A 14887-nucleotide genomic window follows, 5' to 3' on the forward strand; every position below is an offset into this window, starting at 1 on the left:
ACAAATATTTAAATCAAATTTCGAAAAAGTACAATTTTACTTAAAATTCGAAATTTAATATTCCATAATTACACTATACTTTTTTAAAACACTACCCACCCTTATCCCCTATAAACTCTACATCCCGCTCCTACACTTATAACTAAAATTATTGGAATTATATATATAAATTACCTTATATATAGACAACATTTTACTATATCATTACTTAACTTACTTTAAAACATCACTTTTACATATCGATATTTTTGACTATCGATATTTTAAGCTTCGATATTACTGATTTCGAAATTCATGTCTTCGATAATATTGACACACACATAAATCGATATTTTCTACAACGATATTTTGGTTGTCGATATTTCTAACCATCGACTTTTAGGACTCGATAATATGGTACTTCGACATTAACAACTCGATATTTAGACTGCCTACCGCCATCACCCTAGCTGCGGCGGCACCTGGGAGAAGTGGACCCGTGGACATACAGGGACTTGTCTAGCTTCATCGACCATCGCTGGGCCCGGGTGAGTGATGCTGCCTGCTGTTGTGGGGTGAGTTGCGGGCGGGGTGGGGGTGCGGCGGACGTACCGTGGGTGCTGAGTAGACGTGGCTCGTGTGGGGAGGGTGCTTTCCTCCCGAGTGCCTGTCTGTCTGCGCGGACCCCGCGCTGGGGACGCTGCGGCCTCCTTGCCTTCCAGCTTGCGGCTCGACCCGCGGTGGAGTGCGGTGCCTGGCCAGGCCTACCACGCCTCGGGCCTGCCTGCGGCCCCCCATGTGTGTAAGGCAGTGCTTCCCAAACTGTGCGTCGCGGCACCCCGGTGCGCCGTGATGAGAAGCCCGGGGCGCCGCGCCGCCATTTACCATGTGGAAAAATGGAGCTGCAGAAACCTGCGGGCGGGGTGGGGTGGAGTGTTGAAATGGCACTTAAAAAGGGTTTGGCAATGGTTTGGCCCAAGAGTGCATTGCCCTACGTGCGTACGCACGCGTCTACGTGCGTTTCGATGCGTAGTCTTCGCATTACTCTGCCTACGCAGCTCAGACCGTTTCTGTAGCGTTGTTCCTGCCCGCCTCGCGTCTCCTCGTCTCGCCGTGCTTCGCCTCATGGGACCCTCTTCAGAAGAAACTCAGCGAGGAAGGGCTTTTAAGCCTTGTAGTGCTGCACCCTCAATGCGCACTTTCATGTAAATGTGTGGGTTTTTCTGGGATGTTTGCCTCCGTGCTGTGAAATCTGCTCCCTGTCCATCTTTGCTTTGGGGCACACTGTCCATGTGCCCAATCTCCTCACAGTGCCTGTTAGCGTGAGGAGCTTGGGTAGGGTGACCAGGCGTCCCAGATTTGCCCGGACGGTCCCCATTTTTCACAAGCTGTCCCAGGAGATTTCATGAATTTTAGCTCATGTCCCAGTTTTTAGAGAGGGTCGGCTGAATTCTGCATAGGTGCATTTTTAGGTTTTACAAAACCGGAATAGTTAGCAGTTGTTTCAAGAAAGTAATTTAATTACCAGGCAAGCTTCTTGGTTTAAAAATTACATTTTATGTATGTTCTAACTGTCTGTTCTGTAATTCGCTGCTGAGGAGCGTTGTCATGATGTGTCCTGGCTTGAAGTAAAACTGTAGTCCTTCTATTTTTGTGAAATGTCCCGGTTTTTGGCTTAAAAATTCTGGTCACCCAGAGCTTGGGGCACACAGGCAGCATGAGGAGTTTGGGGCACACAGGCAGCGTGAGGAGTTTGGGGCACACAGGCAGCGTGAGGAGTTTGGGGCACACAGGCACTGTGAGGAGTTTGGGGCACACAGGCACTGTGAGGAGTTTGGGGCACACAGGCACTGTGAGGAGTTTGGGGCACACAGGCAGCGTGAGGAGTTTGGGGCACACAGGCACTGTGAGGAGTTTGGGGCACACAGGCACTGTGAGGAGCTTGGGGCACACAGGCACTGTGAGGAGCTTGGGGCACACAGGCAGCGTGAGGAGCTTGGGGCACACAGGCAGCGTGAGGAGTTTGGGGCACACAGGCAGCATGAGGAGTTTGGGGCACACAGGTAGCATGAGGAGTTTATGACACAGGCACTGTGAGGAGTTTGGGCACATGGACAGTTAGCGTGAGGAGCTTGGGGCATACAGGCACTGTGAGGAGTTTGGGGCACACAGGCAGCGTGAGGAGCTTGGGGCATACAGGCACTGTGAGGAGTTTGGGGCACACAGGCAGCGTGATGAGTTTGGGGCACACAGGCAGCGTGAAGAGTTTGGGGCACACAGGCAGCGTGAGAAGCTTGGGGCACACAGGCGGTGAGAGGAGTTTGGGGCACATGGACAGCCAGTGTGAGGAATTTAAGGAAGACCACAGGAAGTACTCCCAAGGTCGGCTTACTTCCGCGCACCAGTAAAAAATGGATGGGGAGCCACGGCCAACTGCCAATTAGGTCAAGGGAGCCACGGGCCAAAAAAGTTTGGGAACCACTGTTGTAAGGAGCTGCTGATGAAACCTGAGCCCTGTGCCCGGCGTTACCTGTGGCAAGAGTCCGACACCTGGTTTGACGGTCATGGGGCCTGTCCGGTGCCTGCAACATTGATTGCTCCACATAGTGCCTCCTCCTGAGCCTGCCTCGTTGGCCTCGCAGCGGCTCCAGGATTTGGGTCGTCTTACAGCCTGTGCTCCTCGCTCCAGGTGCTGCCTGGGCAGAATCTGCTTGTCGGCTGTGTCAGCGCCTGCCACACTCTGCTGGTCGCCATCCCGTATCTGCGCCCTCTGGGAATTAACTTCTCCCCGTCTCTGCTTTGTGGGTCCTGATTGCTGCACTTGCGGACCACGCCACCTGTGGACCCACTGACCCCTCATTGGAGGAGAGGCTCTTGCCTCTTGGGACTTCTGCTGGTGCTGCACCGCTACAGGGCCTGGGCTTTGCTACTAGCATGCCCATGCTGGGCTTCTCTGACTCTAAAGCATCGGGCATTGCTTATCCCTATATTGCCAATGGCTCTACTCTGTCAGCAACATGGGCAAGGCATACCCAAAACAATCCAAGATCTCCTTTGAGGGCAGGCGCCAGACAAGATAGAACGAGCCTGCACATGATGCGGAGGATCAATTCACCAAAACCGAAACTACTGAGACAAGAGACGATGACTTTAAAGCACTCCTGCTTGACGTCAAATCCAGCCTTGGCAGGATCAACTCTAAACTTGACCTCCTTACTGCACGCCTCGATCAGGTGAAAGTCAGAGTGGACACGCACGACACTCGAATAACGCAGTTGGGGCCCAGCGTGTCGGAGGTTGAAGACTCAGCTGCTGCTGGGAAGCAGCAGCTGCTTAAAATGGATAAGGTGCTAGACTTGATCAGGGTCAAAAATGAGGAGTTGGAGGTGCTCCAGGAGAACAATAACTGTATTACCGGCCTGCCTGCGTCCACAAACATAGCTATAATGGAGGACTACGTTGAGACACTCTTGCGGGACCTCTTTGGTAATGTACTCTCCCCCGTTTTTATTGTGGAATGGGCCATAAGTCCTTGGGGCCATGTCCTCCTCCTGGGGCTCCTGCTCGCCCAGCTACTGCCAAGCTGCTAAACTACTGCAATTGTGACGCTGTACTGAGAGCGCCGCAGGAAATAGGCAAGGTGCGGCACCAGGCGAATCTTCTATCTTTCTATTCAGATTTTACCTAGCCAGTACAAGCCACCCGGTGAGAATTACTCCCTGCTAAAAAAATCCTTGAAAAACTTGAGGTTTAATATGCACTGATCTATCCTGCCAAGCTTAAGGTCCAGAGCGGTACCCAGGTGCAGTTCTTCGGCGAACCCAAAGCTGCACTATCCTTTGGCAACAAGCTTGAATTGCAAAAGCGTACAGCAGCCAAAAGCCTAGCAAATGCTGAACCTGGTCACCTAAGAGACAATGACTAATTCAGGTTACTGGATTCCATTCATTGTTTTTCCACGATCCGCCCTGGTTGGCATATGTGCTGTTGTCTTAATGTCTCTGGCTTCCTGCTGTGCCCTGCCTTTGGGGTCACATTGCCAGTTTGGGAGTGGGATGTTGTCCTTTGGTTCCTCCTGAAGATTTGATGGTTTCTTGGAGCTGCTATAGATTAACAATTGGTACTAATGTTAATGGTTTTTTTGGGACAGGTTACCACTACCCAAAAATGTTCTTTGTATGACCATGGTCCGAACAGTACCGTGGCTTGGCCACCCTTTCTCTGTGACAGGGGTGTATGTCGGGTGGAACCATGCCCCCTTGTGATTATTCCCGTACCTGAAGGCATACTTCTCTCTCCAAGTTTGGGTTCCCTGGGTGGGGTGCGGTCAGTTCCTCAACCTAATTGGGGGGTTGGAGTGGGTGGTGGGTGGGTTGGGTTCTCCCCTAAGAAGTCGGCACCTCTTATGAGAGGTTTGTTGTTATTTTTGTTTTATTTATTTATTGGCACTAGTTTATGTCATGCATCATGTAACGCACTGTTCATTGCAGCACCTTTAGCGGTCCTTGTCGTCGCACTGGGACGGGTCCTGGATGCTGTTTTCCTCAAGGTAGCGGGTCAGTTGTTTGTTGCCGATCTTCTCAATGACCTTGCCGGGGAACGGAAGTAGGGATATGGGCTGGAAGTTCTTGAGATATTTGGGGTTCGCCTTGGGCTTCTTGAGTAAGGCGTTGATCTCGACGTGCTTCCAGCTTTCCGGGAAGGTAGCTGTCTCGAAGGAAATGTTGATGGCCTTCCGGAGATGGGGTGCAATGGCGGTGCTGGCTTTGTTCAAGATGTGGTGCGGGCAAGGGTCTGACGGGGAACCGGAGTGGATGGTGTTCATGATCTTGATTGTGTTGTTGTCTATGTTGGTCCAGCAGAGCAGGCGGTTGGTGCGAATGGTGGTCGTGGGAGCATAGGTCTCAGTGGTTGTTAGGGCGGTCATGGCGTTCAAGCTTTCTTGGATGTCTGTGATCTTGAGATGGAAGAAGGTGGCCAGTGAGTCGCACAGTCCTTGCGAAGGTGAGATTTCGTTGGTGTTGGAGCTGGGGTTGGAGAGTTCTTTCACGATGTTGAAGAACTCTTTGCTGTTGTGTGCATTGGTGTCTAGGCGGTCTTTGAAGGAGGCCCTTTTGGCAGATCTGACAAGGGGGTGGTGTCTGCTGGTGGGGGTTCTTGTGGGCTGGGAGCTGTCCGGTGTTTGTTCGCAGTGCCAGTACTTCTCTCGCTTTCGGCAGGCTTGCTTGGAGGCCTGGAGGACTTCAGTGAACCTGCTGGTGTGGCTGTTGGAGGGTCTCGGTGCGGTTGGCGGGTGGGCTCTGGGCGAGGGTGGTGGTTGCTCCAGCAGCGGCGAGGCATCTGTTAGGTGTGGTGGTGTGTGGTGGGTTTCTGAAAGGTGAAGTGGATGCATCGATGGTCAGTCCAGTGGAGTTCGGTGGTGTGGCTGAAGGAGACGTGGGAGCTTTCGGAGAAGATGGGGCCGAGCGTGTGGCCGGCAGAGTGGGTTGGTGTTCTGACGAGCTGCCTGAGTCCGAGGTTGGAGAAGTTGTCGATCAGGGTGGTGGAGTTGGGTCTTTTTTGTTCTCAAGGTGGAAGTTCAGGTCCCCGAGGAGGATGTATTCCGTGGAGGCAAGGGCGTATGTGCTGGCGAAGTTGGCGATGGAGTCGCTGAACTGTGGTCGGGGTCCGGGGGGGTCTATAGATGAGGGTTCCTCTGAGGGTGGTGTTGGGGTCGGTGTGGATCTAGAAGTGCAGATGTTCGGCAGTGCTGAGGGTGTTGTTGGTGTTGGTCGAGTCCTGTGGATGATGGCGATTCCTCCTCCTACTTTGTTGGTGTGGTCCCTGGGGGTGATCTTTTAGCCGTCGGGATGATATGGCGATGTTGAGTGGTGAAGACAGGTTCAGCCAGGTTTCAGTCAGGAAGGCGACGTCTGGGGAGGTTGAGTCGAGTAGGTCCCAGAGTTCCACAGCATGTTTGCAGGCGGAGCGGGTGTTGAGAAGAAAGCATCTGAGGTAGTTGATTCTTTCCTGGTCGGTGGGTTGGCGGGTCGGATGCTGGTGAAGCTGCAGGTCCGGCAGGAGGAGGGTCCTTGGGTGCGTTTCGGGTGGTCAAACAGCAGATGCGTGATCGTCCAGCGTTGAGTGCGTGGAGGGTGCTGGGGTCCTAGCGGAGATGGGTGTCATGGTGTTTGCGGGGGCCAGTGGTTCTGGCGCTAGGCACGGTCCAGGTGCGGACGGGTGCAGACAGGCTTGCCTTAGGTGCGCCAGCGGCCGCCATATATGGGTAGTTGGGAGGGAGGAGCAGCTGGGAGGTGGGAGCAGGGTGGCGAATGGGTGCACGGGGGCGGGCTGCAAGGGAGGCAGTGGGAGAAAAAACAAGCAGGAGCTTAGGGGGCGAAAACAGAGGCAAGGGGACAGTCAAATAAAGAAGCAAAAAACACAGAATAATACAACCAGAACATTAAATCAGAGCAAGAACCAAATACCAGTACAGGGGGCACAGAATAAAAAACACTGGAAGGGGGGGGCAGCTGACAACAGCGGCGGCGAACTCAGAAGCAGGGGGTTGCAGGTAGGAACACACAGGTGGTGCTGTGTGCGGAGGGGGGAGCAGCCTAACCGGCAAGCAGGGTCAAGGGTTAAAATAAGACCTCTAATAAGACCTCTACCATAAATGTGATATAAAACTCATGTATTCTATAGCTCCCTCACTTTTGCTTCACTACTCAATTAAGCACAGCTTTCAGGATATGAACACCACTATGTCCATCACAAACAACACCAAAACACTTTCCACATAGGCCACTTTGCTATTTAACTTTTGACCAATGTAGTACACTCAACAGTGTTGTTTCCTCCCCGTTCAGCAATGCACTTTTTCTGTTCATTAATGATGTGAAGCACTACCTAAATGCAACTAAAATTCATTATGAGACAATGCTTGTCTTTAACATGGCTTCAACCAGGAATCTTACAATGACAAATACCCTACTCTAGTGGATGCCGTAATGTTCATGGCTTGTGCCTGGCTCTGAAGGGCTTTGAAAATATCAGGATCTACTAGAAAATTCGAGACTAAAGAGGAGATGCTGCTACATGGCTGTAGCTCTCATGTGAAGTAATGATTGTGCAGGTGTCAGCACTTGTATCCTAAGCATCAATCCGCTTGCTCTGTCTCCATAATGCCATACAATTGATTTCATGACCAACACTGCCTGAATGGACAGGAGAGAACATACACTACAACGCAGAAGGCAAATAAGGTACCACCAATAAATAAATAAGGTACCACCAATAAACACAATAGAAGCACTAGCTTATTAAAGGAACAATAAGGTGGGGAATGAGTGTTATATAACCCCTAGTGGAAAGAAATGATGAAGGTGCTTATATACCACTACCTAGTATGCGTTTGTCAAGGGTAAAAGGACTAAAGCAGAAAGACTGTAGAGCTGAGTGGGGCTACCTAACAACAACACAGGAAAGTTACATGGGACGCAGTGCGAATTCTACTGTTTATAAGCAGTGTCATGATTGCATACACATTATTTGGGTTTTGAAGATGTCTGTAGAGGTTGGTGACAATACCTGTACCAATATCTATACCAATGCACTCTATGCCACTCTATTCTGCAGCACTCTACTCTACTATGCACCATCTATGCCACTCCACTCTGCCTCAATGAGCTCCATCCACTCTACTCTGCATCACTGCACTCTATGCCACTGTACTTTGCGCCACTCTACTCTGCACCACTCCACTCTATGCCACTGCACTCTACTATACAACTCTCTAATCTACACCACTGCATTCTACAATGCTGCGTGATATGCTGCTGAATTCTATGGTGATGCACTCTACGCCACTGCACTCTATGCCACTATACTCTGCAACACTCTACGCCAGTGCACTCTGCACCAGTCTGCTCTATGCCACTCCACTGTAAGTGACTCCACTCTATTCCACTCCAATACATGACAATCTGTGGCAGTCGATTATAAGACCCTCTACTCCACTCTTCGCCGTCCACTCTATGACTCTCCACACCACTCTCCTCTATGCCACTAACTTTTAGCCATGCTGAACAGTGGCCACGCTGGTGAACAACATGGCTAGCACACATAGCAAAATCAATAGCTCCTGCATAGTGGAGACCTATTGGCTTTGCCAATGTTTGTTTTTATAGCAGCTGCAGAACCCCAAAGAACAGAGGCTGAATTCAAAACATGAAATAGACATTGTGGAAATAGCATTGGGATGGTGCATGCCACAGTCCCTTGGGGCGCTGGCTGAAGCCCCCAAAGCTGACAGTCCACATGTTCACAAAATGAAAGCTGTTCCTCCTAGACAGCCTCCACTTGCTAATGGGTGATACTTTATTGCAGTCAGTGCTTAATATGAGGTAATGGTTTTTGGTGCACCGGCACTTACTCGTCAACTCCAGTGCTTTTCACGAGCACCACTTAAGGACACATTAATAATTTACAGGGCGATTAATTGATTTGTCCAGAATCACAAAATTTTGAGCCAAGGCCAAGACTAGAACCTGGTACCCTAGCTCTGAAGTCTGCAGCTTTGGCCATTATGCCACATCATCTCCCTGCTTTTGTAGTTAACAGTAGTTTCTGTTTTAGGGGCCACTAACAGGAGAAATGGGAAAGTCATTTTCCCTCAATGTGTACCTTTCGTACATTGCTACTTGCCTTTTTGTGGTAGCAAAGCCGAAAATGTTGTACATGGGGGGACCCAGGGAGAGCCAGGCGCGAGCCGGTCTCTTCCTGGGCAGGTTCGCGCGAGGATCATAAACCAGGTGGGGCTGATTAGCAGAGGGGTTAAAAGGGGAAGTCAGTCTGGCGGTTAGGAACTGCGTGGCGGGAGGCGAGAAGGGAGGTTGTTTTGCGCTCGTGGTTACCTTTGCCTGGGTTATAGAGGAAGCGGCGGAGGTCAGGAGGGCTGTACAAATTCTTTGTGCAGCAGGGCGTGAGGACTTGTTGATGCCGGGTGTCCCAGCGGAAGCTTGGGTCGGCATGGCCCGCCCCCCTCGCAAGGCTTCAGAGGGCGTCGCCAGGGCGGTGGAGGCGTGTTTATCGCCGAGCCCAGAGGACGAAGAAGACGGCGAGGCGGCCATGCCGGCAGACGGGCCTGGGCTTGTTTTGCCCGCCGTGGAAGCAGAACCCCCGCCGTGTGACCCGGGCGCCCTCCAGCAGGTATGTGCGTTACCATTTTGCGATGCTGGAGCGCGAGGGGCGCCCGGGGGGAGGCGGGGGCGTTCCATGGGCCGGCTGGCTCCGCGCACAGGCGGATTGGCACCTGGGAAGACAGGGAAGCTGCAGGCGGGCCCCAAGCCCAAGCGTGGGCGCAGTTTGGAGCAGCATGGGCGCTTGCATGCCCCTCTACCTGCTGCGGTGCCCCTTGCCTCTCCCCCCTCGGTGCCGCCTTTGGCAGAGGGGGTCTCACCATATTTATGGCTCAACGGGCAGTGTTATCTGCTCTCCCCTGCGTTGCCGGGGCCTGTTCCAGCCCCCCTCCCTGATGTTGGCACTCCTCCCACGGTTGACGCCGTTGTCAGGCACCCCCGTGCCGCGCTGACGTCGCCCCCCCTCCCTGAGGCCCTGCCCCCGGCCCCTGCAGTGGTTTCGGTGGGTGCTGCACATACCCTGCTGCCCCCTTCGGCCAAGGCTGCTCCAACTGGTGCTCCTGGCTCCCGGCCCCCCCCCCACACTTCCTTGACCCCGGGTGGTAAGGGTTTGCTGCGCAAGGGGGCGCCCCCGGCTACTGGTCAGACACTGTTCCCGGTCCCCAGGGGTCGTCCAGGTGGGCTTATGGGTGGCCCTGAGGCTGGGTCGGTGGGTGTCACTGGTCTGGCGTCGGGGGGTGATTGCGGTTCCGCAGTGGGGGGCAATGTTTTTGGGGCTGTTTCATTGTCAGGCTCGAGCGGCCGCAGTTTTCAATCTGCGCCGTCGGCTGGGCGGCTGTTGGCTGTTTCTACGGGCCCGGGAACTGTCCACACGGCTGTTTCCAGTGGTGGGCTTACAGGGGGGCTGTCTGGAGCGGACGGCTCTTCTACAGCTTTCAGTACACATAGCTTTCACAACATCGACTGGCAATTGTATGATGGGGGTATTGGTGATGGGGCTATGCCCATTGGTAGTGGTCAAGTTGAATTTTCTGATGAAGCTTTCTGTGGGAATTTTCATGATGATGAGTTGGAAGAAGGGGAATTGAGAGACAAAGATGTTGGGCTTTTGGCAGCACGGGCCCAGGGGGGTGGGTTGGGGCAACCCACTGTTTCTCGTGTTTTGCAGGAGTCTCGAGCGGACCATGCAGGTGTACGAGGGGCAGTGTGGTCTGGACCTTCTCAGAGGGATCGTGGGGCTGTCGCACAACAGTCGGAGCAGTTACCGAGAGGTAAGGATGGGTGGTGGTCTGTGTGGCAACCTAGGGAGAGTCTCCCTGTTAAGAGTACAAGATCTATTGGTACGGGTGATGGGGTTGTGGTTGAGCGAGTCGCTCTGGCACCGAGGCTTGAGCGGCCTGTAATTTCGAATGTTTCTAATGTGCAAGTTGCAAATGAAGCTTCTACAGCGGGGGCGGGCGGGGTGGATGCCACACGTGTCACGGAGGATAGTATCCTACCGAAAAAGTTGCCTTATTCTGGAGTGGGAATGCCTTTGGGGTCTCATTTATCCGAGAAAACGAAGAATTTGATATGGTCTGGGGCATTTGTGGATGTTTTTCGGCTTCTCCATAGGGATGTTCAGGCAAAAGAAGGGTCAAAGGAGGAGGAATTAGAATTGGCTCAGAGGCCTCGTGTTCCGAAGTCCATAGAGAACTGGACTTCGGCCTTTCTTATTTATGCCAGCGTTTATTGTCAACGTCATCCTGAGACAGCAATAGACATGTTTAAATATGCAGATGTTATCCGCAAGGCTCACAGTTATTTTGGCGGCTTTGCTTGGTTGTCATATGATGACGAATTCAGGGCGCGCATGAGCGCTTTCCCTGAGCGTTCGTGGGGTGAGGTTGATTCCGAGTTATGGTTGCAATGGATGGCATCGGCAAACCCACCTGCTACGACCCACACAGCTAGCGGGCAGCCCGTGTATTATCGGCCCTTTTCAACTCGCCCCGCTCAGTCTGGGGCGGGGGTTTGGGGCAGAGGTCAATCAGCCGCCTCTGGCACATGCTGGCATTTTAACAGGGGTTCCTGTAACAGACCTGCTTGCAGGTACAAACACGAGTGTTCGCAGTGTGGAGGGAAGCATGCCCTCACCCAGTGTTTTCCCGGCCAGCGATTTGGTGAGCAGGGAAGAGGTTCAGGGGGTAGGGGGCAGCAACAACAGCCTGTTTACAAGGGCCCCTACTCCTATTAGGCAGGAGGTGCTCGACCTCTGGCTGGTGGATTATCCAGATTTTGAGGCCGCTAAGATTTTGTCTTGGGGTTTCAAAATTGGGTTTCGGATTGGGTATCAGGGACCCAGGGTGGGCAGGTGGTCGGACAATTTGAAGTCGGCGAAGGAGAGTCCCCATGTTGTGCGGAAAAAACTGGCTGCTGAGCTTGCGGCTGGTAGGATTGCTGGTCCTTTTGTGAATTGTCCTCTGCCTGACTTGATTGTATCACCCCTGGGTGTGGTGCCTAAGAAGGCGGAAGGGGAGTTTCGTCTTATCCATCACCTGTCCTGGCCCGAGGGTTCATCAATTAATGACTTTATTGATCCAGCTGACTCAACTGTCAATTATGCTTCGGTGGACGATGCCTTACGGCTCGTGCGCACGGCTGGTGTTGGGGCTTTGCTGGCGAAGAGCGACATTCAGTCGGCTTTCCGGCTATTACCCATTCACCCTTGGGATTTCAGTCTGTTGGGAATGCATTTTGATGGTAGTTTCTACGTGGATAGGGTGTTGCCCATGGGCTGTTCAGTGTCATGCTCCCTTTTTGAAACTTTCAGTACCTTCCTGCAGTGGCGATTCACTTTTGTTAGTGGCCACGTATTGGTCTGTCATTACCTTGATGATTTTCTTTTCATTGGGGATGGTCGCTCTGAGCAGTGTCAGTCAGCTTTGAACATCTTTCAGGCTCTAGCGGAGGACTTGGGGGTTCCTTTGGCGCCGGACAAGACAGAGGGTCCCTGTACATCCCTGACTTTCTTGGGGATTGAAATTGATACTCTGTCTATGGTGGCGAGATTGCCTGTGGCTAAAGTGAAGGAAATGTCTGCTTTCATACATCTGGTGTTGGGGGAGCGGAAAGTTGTTTTGAAAACTGTTCAGAAGTTGTTGGGTTACCTCAACTTTGCTTGCCGGGTTGTTCGGGCGGGCAGGACATTCTGCAGACGTCTGGGTTTGTCCATGTCTGGAGCACGCCTTCCCCATCATAGGGTGCGCATTACCACCGCTGTGCGTGCCGATTTGACCGTCTGGCTTCGTTTCCTACAAGAGTTTAATGGCGTGTCCTTGTTTTTTGCGGATGAGGACATGGTATGGCAAGTACAGTTGTTCACTGATGCGTCAGGGGCTCATGGCTTCGGAATATTTTGGGAAGGTCGATGGTGCGCGGCCGGCTGGCCGGCGCACTGGAAGGATCAGGGTCGCAGCATAGCGTTTCTGGAGCTCTTCCCGCTGCTGGTTGCCCTGCACCTATGGGGGGATGAGTTTCAGAATCGCTCAGTTTTGTTTCACGTGGACAATTTAGCAGTCGTGCACCTTGTCAATCACCAAAAGGCTCGTGATTTGCGGGTTTTGCGGCTCCTGCGCGCATTCATGCTGCGGTGTCTGCAATTAAATATTGTCTTTAAAGCACGGCATGTTCCTGGTACTTCTAATTGCATCGCTGATTCTTTGTCTCGCTTTCAGTGGTCCGAGTTCCGCAAGTTAGCTCCTGGGGCGGACCTGGAACCAACAGCGATCCCACAGTACGTATGGGACCTGGGGGATTGAGGGTGCACCACTTGGTAGAAAATTCAGTGGCTGAATCCACCAGGCGGGGTTATGTGAAAGCCTGGAATGAGTTTCTACAGTTTGGTAAGGATTCGATGGGGCCGATTGGGGCGGGTTGGTCTGATGAACAATGCGTCTTGCAGTTTGTTTTACATCTGGCGGACAAAGGCTTATCGCCCACTACCATTTCTGGCAAATTGGCTGGGGTTTCTTTTTATGGGCAGCTTTGGTGGGGGAGGGATCCGGTTGGGGGGGTGTTGGTTCGTAAAGTGTTGAAAGGTTTGGCCAGGCTCCGGGCTGGTGGTCAGCGGCTCCGGCAGCCAGTGACTTTTGAGTTGCTCCAGTTGCTGTTGCCGGAATTGGAGGTGTGTTGTTATGATGCTTTGGAGTGTGCCAAATTTCGTTTGTGTTTTGTTTGGTTGTTCTTTGGGGCATTTAGGGCATCAGAGTTGCTGGGGTTGCGGGGCAGGGTAGGTATGACCAGCAATGAGGTGGTGTTGGAAAGTGACAGAGTGCGGCTGTGGCTGCGGGCATCTAAAACCGACCAGATGGGGAGGGGTAAGTGGGTGTTCCTTGGTAGGAGTGGTGTCTCTGCATGTTGCCCGGTTGGGGAATGGGAAGTGTTTGTGTCCTCTCTGCATTTTCTCCAGGGGTCCATATTTTGTCATGCGGATGGTAGTCCCATAGTTGCTTCTCAATTGTTGGCTGTATTACGCAAGGTTTTGTTGCGCTTGGGGAAGGATCCTGTTCAATTTGGTACTCATTCTTTCCGAATTGGTGCGGCGACGGAGGCCGCCCGGTTGGGGTGGGACTGGTCCCAGATCCGACGCATTGGTCGTTGGCGTTCCAAGTGCTGTGAAAAGTATGTGAGGAAATAGTGCATTTTGGCTTGTCTAACATTTCTTTCTCTCCTAGGTCCTTGGCCATCAGTCGCCGGGTGCAAACGAAGGGTGTGGATACTGGGACACTCTTTTGTTAAAAGAGCAGCTCTAGCCGCTGCCAGTCAGCTCTGTGGGAGATCACTTGGTCTGAACAGTATGACACACGAAGTCTCCTGGCATGGAACAGGGGGAATGCGCTGGGGTGGGCTTTTTCCCGCCTTGGCTGCTCTGGTTTCACAGTGTTTGGGGGGCCCTCCGGAACTCCTGGTGCTACACTTGGGAGAGAATGACTTGGTTTCTCTCTCTGGGTTGACCTTGTTAAAATTAATGAAGCAGGACTTGGAAATCATCAGGACTACATGGGTGAGCACCATGCTTATATGGACTGAGTTTGTGCCTCGTTTGCAATGGCGTGGGGCGAGGAACCACTCTGCCCTGGAAAAGGCTAGAAGGAAAGTGAACAGGACAATGCGCCTTTTTTGTCAACATTGGGGTATCTACAGTTTGGACCATTATCATTTAAAAGTATCTGAACATCATTTATTTTGTGAGGACGGTGTGCATCTCTCAACTTTGGGCCTTTCTTTTTACCTCCTTGAACTCAGGGATTTGATTAGCAAGGTTCTTCAGGTACAGTTGTGGTGTGCTCCTTCCTTTTCTTTAGGTGGGGCAGGAAAACGCTAAAGGTTTTCCTGGGTGGCGGATTTTGTTAGTGGGGGTGGGCAGCCTGGAGCGGGTTGGCCATCCTGAAGGGTAGCGTCGGGTAGGCTAGGGGTAGTAGGCAGGAGTTTGTTCGGGGTTTTGGGATTTAGGTTTCGTAGGCTCACTGTAGAGTTGAATTATGTAAATAAATAAATAATGAATGTGTTCATGGAATTTATGATGCACCTGTCCTAAAATAAAAGTGGCCTTTCTTGCTCCTAAAAGAAGGTGTGGACAATGATTTCTTGCGCGAGGGGGGACCCAGGGAGAGCCAGGCGCGAGCCGGTCTCTTCCTGGGCAGGTTCGCGTGAGGATCATAAACCAGGTGGGGCTGATTAGCAGAGGGGTTAAAAGGGGAAGTCAGTCTGGCGGTTAGGAACTGCGTGGCGGGAGGCGAGAAGGGAGG

The 14887-nt window shown here is 52.4% G+C and overlaps 1 protein-coding gene across 1 annotated transcript; it reads left to right on the forward strand.

Moving 5' to 3' along the window:
• The first annotated feature begins 8988 nt into the window (after positions 1-8988).
• Positions 8989-14463, forward strand: LOC147747281 (uncharacterized). Its single transcript, XM_086925150.1, has 2 exons — positions 8989-10369; positions 13814-14463. The coding sequence occupies exons 1-2, from the start codon at positions 8989-8991 to the stop codon at positions 14461-14463; spliced, it is 2031 nt and encodes a 676-aa protein (XP_086781276.1).
• Positions 14464-14887: the final 424 nt, after the last annotated feature.

Source organism: Lissotriton vulgaris, chromosome 1_1, assembly GCF_964263255.1.
Source record: "Lissotriton vulgaris chromosome 1_1, aLisVul1.2, whole genome shotgun sequence".
NCBI lineage: Eukaryota > Metazoa > Chordata > Amphibia > Caudata > Salamandridae > Lissotriton > Lissotriton vulgaris.

Coding starts and splice junctions, on each gene's coding strand:
- LOC147747281 (XM_086925150.1), top strand. CDS start 8,989: ATGGCCCGCCCCCCTCGCAAGGCTTCAGAGGGCGTCGCCAGGGCGGTG. Junction 10,370..13,813: donor GTCGGAGCAGTTACCGAGAG/GTAAGGATGGGT, acceptor TTTCTCTCCTAG/GTCCTTGGCCATCAGTCGCC.